The sequence below is a fragment of the Triticum dicoccoides genome, chromosome 3A (assembly GCF_002162155.2).
Source record: "Triticum dicoccoides isolate Atlit2015 ecotype Zavitan chromosome 3A, WEW_v2.0, whole genome shotgun sequence".
Taxonomy (NCBI): Eukaryota; Viridiplantae; Streptophyta; class Magnoliopsida; order Poales; family Poaceae; genus Triticum; species Triticum dicoccoides.
The window spans coordinates 705,259,260-705,270,358 of record NC_041384.1 but is presented as its reverse complement, the minus strand read 5'-3'; the positions used below and the strand labels follow the sequence as shown (position 1 = coordinate 705,270,358).

At 42.9% G+C, this 11,099-nt stretch overlaps 1 protein-coding gene across 1 annotated transcript; it reads left to right on the top strand.

Annotated features, from left to right (window-relative positions):
- Positions 1–8,425: 8,425 nt before the first annotated feature.
- Positions 8,426–9,262, top strand: LOC119270344 (glycine-rich cell wall structural protein 2-like). The gene has a single exon (XM_037552353.1). It carries the CDS (start codon positions 8,453–8,455, stop codon positions 9,047–9,049), a length of 597 nt encoding a protein of 198 aa, XP_037408250.1. The 5' UTR covers positions 8,426–8,452; the 3' UTR covers positions 9,050–9,262.
- Positions 9,263–11,099: the final 1,837 nt, after the last annotated feature.

Here is an 11,099-nt window from a genome sequence, read left to right as displayed (position 1 = left end):
AAAATGCTTATAGGTAGAAGTTCACCAGTAGCGCCTGTTTTTGACCCCATGCTACTAGTATTTACCAGTAGCGCTGGGTAGAAAACACGCTACTACTATTGAATAACAGCAACGTTTGTTAGCTTGGGCCGCGCTGCTGTTACATGGGCCGCAGGGCAAAAACGGTATCCCACTTACCTGTAGCATTTGTTTCGAACGGGCGCTACAGCTGGTGGGCTTAGCAATAGCGCCGGCCTCTACCCAGCGCTACTACTAGGGGAAAAGAAAACCTGCCCGAGCGCCCCCCGCACCCCCTCACTCTCACAATCGATCCCCTCCGCCCGACGCCGCCGCCGCGGTTAGGGTTCCTCCCCGGCCGCCTCACCCCCGTCGACGGCGCCGTGCGCTGCTGATGTCTACCACACAACCTTCTTCTTGTAGACGTTGTTGGGCCTCCAAGTGCAGAGGTTTGTAGGACAGTAGCAAATTTCCCTCAAGTGGATGACCTAAGGTTTATCAATCCGTAGGAGGCGTAGGATGAAGATGGTCTCTCTCAAGCAACCCTGCAACCAAATAACAAAGAGTCTCTTGTGTCCCCAACACACCCAATACAATGGTAAATTGTATAGGTGCACTAGTTCGGTGAAGAGATGGTGATACAAGTGGTATATGGATAGTAGATAATAGTTTTTGTTATCTGAAAATATAAAAATAGCAAGGTAGCAAGTGATAAAAGTGAGCATAAATGGTATTGCAATGATAGGAAACAAGGCCTAGGGTTCATACTTTCGCTACTGTAAGTTCCCTCAACAATACTAACATAATTGGATCACATAACTATCCCTCAACATGCAACAAAGAGCCACTCCAAAGTCACTAATAGCGGAGAACGAACGAAGAGATTATGGTAGGGTACGAAACCACCTCAAAGTTATTCTTTCCAATCAATCCGGTGGGCTATTCCTATAAGTGTCACAAACGGCCCTATAGTTCGTACTAGAATAACACCTTAAGAAACAAATCAACCAAAACCCTAATGTCACCTAGATACTCCAATGTCACCTCAAGTATTCGTGGGTATGATTATACGATATGCATCACACAATCTCATATTCGTCTATTCAACCAACACAAAGGACCTCAAAGAGTGCCCCAAAGTTCTACCGGAGAATCACGACGAAAACGTGTGCCAACCCCTATGCATAGGTTCATGGGCGGAACCCGCAAGTTGATCACCAAAACATACATCAAGTGAATCACGTGGTATCCCATTGTCACCACAGATACGCATGGCAAGACATACATCAAGTGTTCTCAAATCTTTAAAGACTCAATCTGATAAGATAATTTCAAGGGGAAAACTCAATTCATTACAAGAGAGTAGAGGGGGAGGAGAAACATAAGATCCAACTATAATAGCAAAGCTCGCGATACATCAAGATCGTGCCAAATCAAGAACACGAGAGAGAGAGAGAGATCAAACACATAGCTACTGGTACATACCCTCAACCCCGAGGGAGAACTAGTCCCTTGTAACGCCCTCGATGTGGCTATATCTCCCACATATCGAAGCACGACTTAGAGGCATAACCGCATTGAAAGCAATGTCGCAAGTGAGGTAATCTTCACAACAACCCATGTAAATAAATAAAGGGGAAAGATACATAGTTGGCTTATACTCGCCACATCACACAAATACATAAATAAGTCATTACATTCATTCAATACACTCAGGGTCCGACTACGGAACCAAAATAAATATCAACCCCCAAATGCGACAAAGTCCCCGATCGCCCCAACTGGGCACCACTACTGATCATCCGGGAAAGACACGTAGTATCATCCTGAGTCCTCATTGAACTCCCACTTGAGCTCTGTCGAATCACCTGGAGCAGTATCATCGGTCCCTGCATCTGGTTTTGGAAGGAATCTGTGAGTCAGGGGACTCAGCAATTTCACACCCTCGCGATCAAGACTATTTAAGCTTATAGGTAGGGTAAAGGCATGATGTGGAGCTGCAGCAAGCGACTAGCATATATGGTGGCTAACATATGCAAGTGAGAGCGAGAAGAGAAGGCAAAGGCACGGTCGATGAACTATGATCAAGAAGTGATCCTAGAACAACCTACGTCAAGCATTACTCCAACACCGTGTTCACTTCCCGGACTCCGCCGAGAAGAGACCATCACGGTTACACACGCGGTTGATGCATTTTAATTAAGTAAGTGTCAGGTTATCTACAACCGGACATTAACAAATTCCCATCTGCCCATAACCGCGGGCACGGCTTTCGAAAGTTCAAATCCCTGCACGGGAGTCCCAACTTAACCCATCACAAGCTCTCACGGTCAACGAAGGATATTCCTTCTCCCAAGACAATTCGATCAGACTCGGCATCCAGGTTACAAGACATCTCGACAATGGTAAAACAAGTCCAGCAACACCGCCCGAATGTGCCGACAAATCCCGATAGGAGCTGCACATATCTCGTTCTCAGGGCACACCGGATTGTCCAAACTTCCGGTAGGCCAGCCCAGAGTTGCCCCTGGTGGCCACCGGCGGCTGACAAGGTGGACCAACACTCAGAGGAGCACTGGCCCGGGGGTTTAAATAAAGCTGACCCTCGGGCTTCGAAAACCCAAGGGAAAAAGATGCTAGGTGACAAATGGTAAAACCAAGGTTGGGCATTGCTGGAGGAGTTTTATTCAAGGCGAACTGCCAAGGGGTTCCCATTATAACCCAACCGCGTAAGGAATGCAAAATCCGGAAACATAACACCGATATGACAGAAACTAGGGTGGCAAGAGTGGAACAAAACACTAGGCATAAGGCCGAGCCTTCCACTCTTTACCCAGTATATAGGTGCATTAAGATAAAAAAGATAATATTATGATATCCCAAAATAAACAAGTTCCAAGAAGGAACGAACTCCAATCTTCACTTGCAACTAGCAACGCTATAAGAGGGGCTGAGCAAAGCGGTAACATAGTCAAACAATGGTTTGCTAGGACATGGTGGGTTAGAGGCTTGACATGGAAATATGGGAGGCATGATAAGCAAGTGGTAGGTATCGTAGCATAGGCATAGCAAAAGAGCGAGCATCTAGCAAGCAAAGATAGAAGTGATTTCGAGGGTATGGTCATCTTGCCTGCAAAGTTCTCAGAGTTGCCTTGATCCTCGTAGGCGTACTCAACGGGCTCCTCGATCACGTACTCGTCTCCCGGCTCTACCCAAGAAAGAACAACAAGCAAAAGGAACACAATCAACCATGTGCAATGCTCAAACAAGATGATGCAAACATGATATGATATGCGGGATGCGGTATGTGATGCATATGCATGATTTGGAAAAGAATGATTGAAACTGGCCTCAACTTGGAAAACCAAGAGTGCCACTGGAAAGAGGAGTTGGTTTCAGTCGAAATCGATATAAAGATCACCGGAATCGGATGCACGGTTTGGAAATGGCAAACAAAACAAATATGACACCGGTCTGCGATAATCAGCAAGTGACTAGTTAAATGCATCAAGATAAATATGCTACAACACTCAAACATAGCAAAAAAATATATGACAGGGATCCACTCATGATGCTTGACAAAAGATGAAAAATGAGCTACGGCTAATTCACTCATTAACAGGTTCAAACAAGCATGGCAAAAGTGCAAAAGATAACAGGTTTCAGACTTTGTGAAAATAACAGCATATCAGGAATTTATCATCAGGAAGCAATGTTTAGAGCACGAAAACTACATGCTACAGGAACATATCATGGCAAAGCAAGGCATGCCATGAAGCTACTCAAAGCATCTAACAAAAGTCTCTTAGTGACCATAAGCCAAAAGGGATCAGAAAATACAATTGCAAGCATGTTAAGATAGCAAAAACATAAACATATTCAGACTTAGTGAAAAACTGGAGCATGGCAAAACAGTTAACAAGTAGGCATGTTTACGAACTCGATGCACTCACTACGAGGCATTGCATGACAAACTAAGCATACACCCAGCAAAAAGACATGGCATAGAAGCTATACATGACAAACTAAGCCGCCTAGTTTGTTTTTGATGTATACAAGTTATGATCAAGAATCTCTGACTGTTTCATGGTTGCATGAAATTTATACCTGCCTGAATATCTGTTTGGTTTGAAGCCGCTAGCATGTTGATGCTTAAATTGTGAAGTCATTGTGGTCAGCGTTTGAGATAGTTGCTAATCGATTAGTCTCATGCCTCTATTTCTCTGAACTGAAGGATCGACTTGGTTTTTTTTCATCGAGGTCTTCATTCTTGAAGATCATCCAGTGGTTTTCTAAGTATTTAGCCAATTTACATCTGCTTCCTGTTTCTAAGTATTGTTGTAGCTGAGATTAAATGTGGCAGACAATCCTCTCAGTTTGTTCAGTTGCTAGCTTTACCTGATCATTAGATGAGCTTGGAGCTAGCACCTGATCACCTGATCATTATACTCCCTCCGTCCTACAATATAAGATCGTTTTTTAAGCTATATTAGATTGAAAAACGATCTTATATTGTGGGACAGAGGCAGTAGTAAACTTACCAGTGGAATGTTCTGTTGCAATTTATTCTTCTGCTTGTTTCCGTTGTATCTAGTTAGGTATTGAATTGCCCTGTTATAATTTCATCTTTGCCATTTTGTTGTTTACGAGTATCTCTATCATGGGCAGGCTCAGGTCCTAGATTCTGTTGTTCTTTTTCTGGCTGTAACTGGTGCAAGGCCGTGTTCAGGAGTTGCAGGCTACTCTCAATTGCCTGTTGCACGTTTGCCCCTGTCTGGCATCTGCGTGTGTGTCATAAATATACCCACTGAAGACAATTTTTTTTTTTGAAGTGTGTTGTTACAGTTTACAGTCGATTCAATATACAAGTCAGCGCCCGGATTAATTTATCCCAGTGTGTCTGCTATCTGAAACCAGTGAGCAGCTGAAGCTCTTCTAGAACAATTGCATGAGCTTCCATAACTGAATTTTTTGATTTCCTGCCCAAGGTTGCAGTTCTTCTAGAGCAATTACGTGAGCATCAACTGAATTCTTTGATATTCCGCACAAGGTTGTAGTTCTTCCAGAGTAATTTCTTGAGCATCTTTAACTGAATTCTTTGATTTTCCGCACAAGGTTGCAGTTCTTATTGTACCAGAGCTTACCGGTTGACTGGCTGAGTGAGTGCATCTCTATTGGGGAGTGTGTGTTCCTCGATTCGTATCCTGACTTTAGTAGCTGAAGCTGGAGCGATGTTTTTTTTTGGCAGTTGGAAGCTGGAGCAAGGTTAACTAGAGTTGAAATTCTCAGTTCAAAAAACCCAGTAGAAACTGACGGAAAAACGTGAAGCGTATTTGGAAAACAATGAAAGGAAACCAAAAGGAGGAATACCAGGGAGAAAAAAGTTTGAAAATAATAATAATCAAAACTGGGTGGAGTGAATAGATGGAACATACTAGGTTAAAAAACTGTTGTAAAATGTTGGGAACAAGTTTCCAAAGAGAAAATGCAGTAAGCCATGCTCAGGGTACATTCAGAATAACATTATCTGCTTCTCGTAGACATACATCAATTGCCCCGTATGTAGACATGAAAAAACTTTTTGTAAATATGTTCGCCTATCCTTTGAATATGTTACCTACTTAGGGAAAATATGTGTTTATCCAAGTCATGCAAAATGTTCTTGTTCCTAGAAAAAGCATGATAAAGCCTATTGTGTTAGTATCAATTTATTATGTTCAAAATATATGTACACACATCTGATAATTTTTCTATTTCTGAAAAAAATTCATGAAACTGCATCAAAATATTACCCAAGTGTCGGTGGAACTCAAGAAAGCTAAATACAATAAAATAAAAGGTAAAACAATAAATATAAAATAAATTAAAAGTATTATAAACTCCATAAGAAAAAATATAAAAGATGAATATAAAACTAAAAAGTAAAAAAAAATGAAGCAAAAATGCAAAAATACTGGAAGCTCAAACAAGGACATTTTGTTGGGCTTTGTTAAGGTAAGCTAGCGAGTTTTTTCTTTGACATTAAAGCTAGCTGATTTTTTTTGTGACATCAAACTTGCTGATTTTGTTAATTGTGACGATCAATCATGGTAATCAAAATATTATTGTTTTAAGAACAAACATGATAAAATTGTTTGTTCTAAAATTAATATACTTTGTTCCAAATATATACACACACATGAGATAATTCTTTTTATTTCTCAAACAAATTATAAAACAGCATAAAAATATTACGTACTGGTGGAACACATGAAAGCTAATTACAAAAAAGTAAAAGCCAACTCAAAAAAAAGTAAAAGGGGAAATATAAATATAAAATAAATAAAAATATTAGAAACTCCATAAGGAAAAAATAGATAGAACGGGAATATAGAAATGAAAAGGAAAAAAATACATGAAACTAAAATGAAAGAATGTTGGAAGATCAAACAACGGTATTTTATTGGGATTTTGTAAGGTAACCTGGCTGGTTTTTCTCTGAAATTTAAGCTAGCTGATTTTTTGTGTGACATCAAACTAGTTAATTATGTTGCGTATGCCTCCCCAAGAAAAGGCTAAGTTTTCTTTGTTTCCCATCGGCGTCAGCGCCGGTCCACCTTGTCTCCCGTGGCCTTAGGGCCATGGCGGCGCGGTGGATCCTGATCCTTGCCGGCAGGAGGGTTCCATCTTTAGATGTTCCTTTGAATTTTGTTAGGATTTGTGTCCTGCTCAAGAAGAAGAGCAGGTGGCGGCTCCCTGAAGATGGAATAAGGTCCTCCCCGCCCAGTCCTCGTCCCGGTGGTGCATCTAGCATTGTCGGTGGGCGTGTGGAGATGTGTCTCCAGTGGATCTGTCCCTGGTGCATTTGCTCGGATCTTGTCGTAGTTCGTCTACGTTCGTGTGTCTTTAGGTTGGATTCTTCCGATCAACGATACACCTCAATGGTGGCGGTTGCTGTTCTGATGCGCTGATCCTATGGGGCCTTAACACGACGACTTTCTGACTATCTACTACAACAAGTTCTGCCCGGCTCCGACGAGGGAGAGGCATTTATGGCGGCGCGCCTTCGGCTCGCTTCAGTGCTTGTAGTCGTCGCTAGGTGGTCTATCAATCTGCATGTAATTTTTATTTTTTTTCTACTGTTTGTTGTACTGCCATGATTGAAGATGAATAGATAGTAAGTTTTGTCTGCAAAAGCAAAACTAGTTAATTATGTTACTTGTGATGATCCATCTAGTTAACTAACCGCACCACCGGTTTTTCCGGAACCGTTCTCGCCTCTCAAACCCTAGAGAGGTGATTTTCTAGATGCACCACGCCGCCATCGCTTGTCCGGCGGTAGGTCACCGCCTCCTCCATGTCTCGTATGAGAGTGCGGGGAAGCCCCGATCTACCAGATGGATCTCTAGTATTCCCCTCTTTGATGCTTTTACTAGCATTGCGTGGCAGTGCCGTCGGTCTGGCGAATAAAATTTCCTCGAGCCTCCCCGCCATCTTGACAATGTCGGCTTCGATGGTTCGATGGCTCGTTGTCATTGATTTCTGTCGGCCTATCTATCCGATGAGGTGAGGGTTTGTAGATTTTGCTGACGTGGCAGTGCCGGCTGCTTCCCTTTGCTGTTTGGTGCTCCGACTACCACTCGTTGCTAGATCATCTCGGCTCACAAAGCAGCGTTGCCGTACATTTTCGTTCAGTTGATGAAGAAGCAGCTGTGTAATGTATCTCGGGTTCACAACCTTTGGAGCTAGAGCATCTCGCCGGAATACAGCCGGTTCAGCTATTTTTCCAACAAAGGGTGGATTTTATTAACTCAAAATGTAGCATCAAGATGATACAAACACAATGAGCACACACCCAGCCTCTGCATAATTAGGATACACACAACTAACACAAAGTCACGCACATAAAAACACGCCAGCAATAGCAAAGTCATATAGGTCCAAAGCTATGGACCGGTTCAGCTATTAACTTTAACTAGTCCGGGCATCAATACGGTGTACTAACCATCGGCTAATACTGGCCCGGACATTAGAGCTAAAGCATTTATACGGATTTTGCCGTCCACTTGAACTTGATCATCTGCTAATCAATTCTTCATGCACGGCTACTTGACCCAACAACTCGATTACATGGGTGGAGTCGTCGTTTACTTCCACTCCAAACTGAACTACGGAAACTTCGAGGTTGCCTCGCTCCTCTGCTCGTCACTGGATGCTTGCATGTGTCTTACAACTGTTGAACCCACGCCGATGCGATCACGATTAGCAGTCAGTCATCATCGTTTACTTTTACCTGCACCAATTAAGGCGCTAATTATTCTAAGCCTCCACTTGAGTTCAGACATGACTTTGTCAAAAACTCCAACCTCCACCCCCAGCATGCATGGCCGCAAGCACCACTATAAATGTCCATACGATCTTTCACTTGGAACTCACCTCATCTTGCAAGAGTACACACTTCCATAAAACACACACAATGGTAGGCACAAAGCTAGTAGCCCTCGGCTATGTTGTCCTCTTGAGCATTGGACTGGCCAATGCTGCAAGGGTGGTTAGATTCGGCAGTGGAAGCGCCACGGGAACGGGAGCGGGAGGAGGAGAGGGTGGGGGAACTGTGAGTGGTGGTGGCTCGGGTGCTGGGAGTGGAACTGGGTCTGGCGTGAGTTCTAATAGTGGTAGCCATGCAAGCGGTGGAGGTGGAGGTGGCGGTGGAGGCGGCGGCCAAAATGGTGGAACTGGATATGGTAGCGGGTCCGGCTCTGGCTCCGGTTCTAGTCAATATAGTCAAGGATCTTCATATCCTTATGGTGGTGGCTATGGTGGATATACTAGCGCTGGCGGTGCCGGTGGCGGTGGTGGTGGAGGGCAAGCTAGTGGTTATCAAGGATCTAGTGGGTATGGGGCTGGTAGTGGCACTGGTTCCGGCTCAGCTACTGCTACTAACAATTGGTATAGACAAGGTAGTACAAATGCAGATGCTGGTGGAAACGGTGGTGGTAATGGCGGAGGAAGAAATGGTGGGCATGGTGCAGGCAAAGGTGCTGGATCTGGGTATGGCAATGCCTACCCCTAGTCCCTTCATGCGAGGAATCTAAAAAAATGGAGCCCAACCTAATGTATTGTGACTCTTTTTTCATTTATTTGTTATTATCTTACATATTATCAAATAAGGGCTTCATTGTTCTTGTGGAAAATGTACTAGTGTTTATGATATATTCCAAGAATGTTACATGTCAATGTATCACTATTTATATGTATTAAGTTATATACCAATATTTTGGCCAAATGACTTGCAATGGAAGCTCTTTGCACGTGTTATGGTTATGTAACATAAGTTGCTCACTTATGGTTAAATGCTGAAAATTATCATTTCAATCATACATGTCGTTTCACTAAAGGCGCCAGTCATGTAACATATAAATCACATCCACCGCTTTCGTTTTGCATAAACTTCTCTCGCTAGGTAGTGCCTCTAGGGAGTTCCAAGGCTACGAACCGCCATTGTGAAACCACACCCCAATATCTTTCACATCCTCGGTCATCCACACATTGCCTTGAGCGAGTGGTGATCATCACAAGCGCTACTATGTCGAACCTATCATGACTTTACGCCATGAAGTCATGAATGGTGGGAAGGTGCACGGTCTAATTTTCTTATATTTATATTTTCATTACATTTTCATTTTTGTTGCATGATCCACTTGTTTGATTAGAAAGTTATCTTTAGAACTTTGGAACTTCATTTCCGTTGATCACAATGGCAGAAATTGTTATTCCAATGTCGTCCTTTCAATGTTGACATATCTTTTTAAGTATGGTTCTCCAAAGTTCCTTTCTTTTGGGGTCAAAATTCTTACTTATTTTGTGAAGTCATGGACTGATTTTTTTTGAAAGCTTGTCATTTTTTTTGATAGTTGTGGTTGTTCTTAGACTTTCTGAAATTCTCAAATTTCATTTCATTTCAAGATGAATATTGTTCTCCAGTCTCCAATAGTTTTTGTTGAACTGTCTAGGATTTCAACATAATTTTTCAACAAAGCTAGTATTTTGTCCGAACAAGGGGTTTCATTAATTGATGATACTGCATATAATAGCAGATGGTACATCTAGGATCCAGATGGATCAGGTTGCACTCCTAGAAGCTACCTGCGCCAAAGAGTGAGCACCTTTTATTTTCTCCCTATGGTGTATAGAACATTCCGCAACAACGATATCATCCCCAAGACCTCCTTGTAATTGTGACATAGCAATGATCTTAATGAGTGACAAGCTATCCGACTCAATGATCGAAGATATAATAGCTCGTTCCCGGAAAAGTTTAATGCCCTCCACACACTCTAATCCATCCACTTCGTCAGGATCATGACATCACCGACTAGTTACCGCAGCCACCATTAGCACTCCTCCCCTGCAGTTGCTCCCAACTGCTCGGAAGGATGCGGAGCACGAAAAGAGGCCAAAGCTTGCAACAATACTTAGTTTATCCCAACCCGGTGGCGGGGGAGACCACCTAGCAGTTCCCTTTGCCGTTGGAGCCATCCATCATTTGGCACTCATATTCATCTAATTTTGTTGGTAAAACAAGAAAGTGTCTATTTAAAGAAATCTGGATGTGGGCTTCTAAATTCTCATACTAAAAATATCTTCACTCATTGTTACCTAGTGATGATGGAATCACTCGCTGGGGTGTACATGGAAAATAAAGGCAATGCTATGAAAGATGGAGGTGAGGTTATTTAAGGTGACTTGGAACAATGGAAAAATGGGTTTTCTTATCTCTTGGAGGATTAGCGTTAGAAATAAAGGAGATGTTATATGAATCCGTTGAAAACCAAATGAAAACTCATCTCAAATATTAAAAATTCTCGAGCCATCACCGATCAAATCCCATGAGATCTGTCGGAGACACACCTCCACACGTCCTCCAATGATGCTAGACGCACCGCCGGGCCGGGGGCTGCGTGGGGAGAACCTTCCTCCTTTTTAGGGAGTCGCTGCCACCTTGCGTGCTTGAGCAGGTCAAAAAGCCTACACAAATGAAAAAAGCACCTAAACCGACCAGGAGCCCTCTGACGCGGCAAGTCGCCTCCATGACCATAAGGCCACAGGACCTGAGGCATATT

What these genes read in the sequence shown, in the direction of transcription:
- LOC119270344 (XM_037552353.1), top strand. Translation starts at nt 8,453, where the DNA reads ATGGTAGGCACAAAGCTAGTAGCCCTCGGCTATGTTGTCCTCTTGAGC.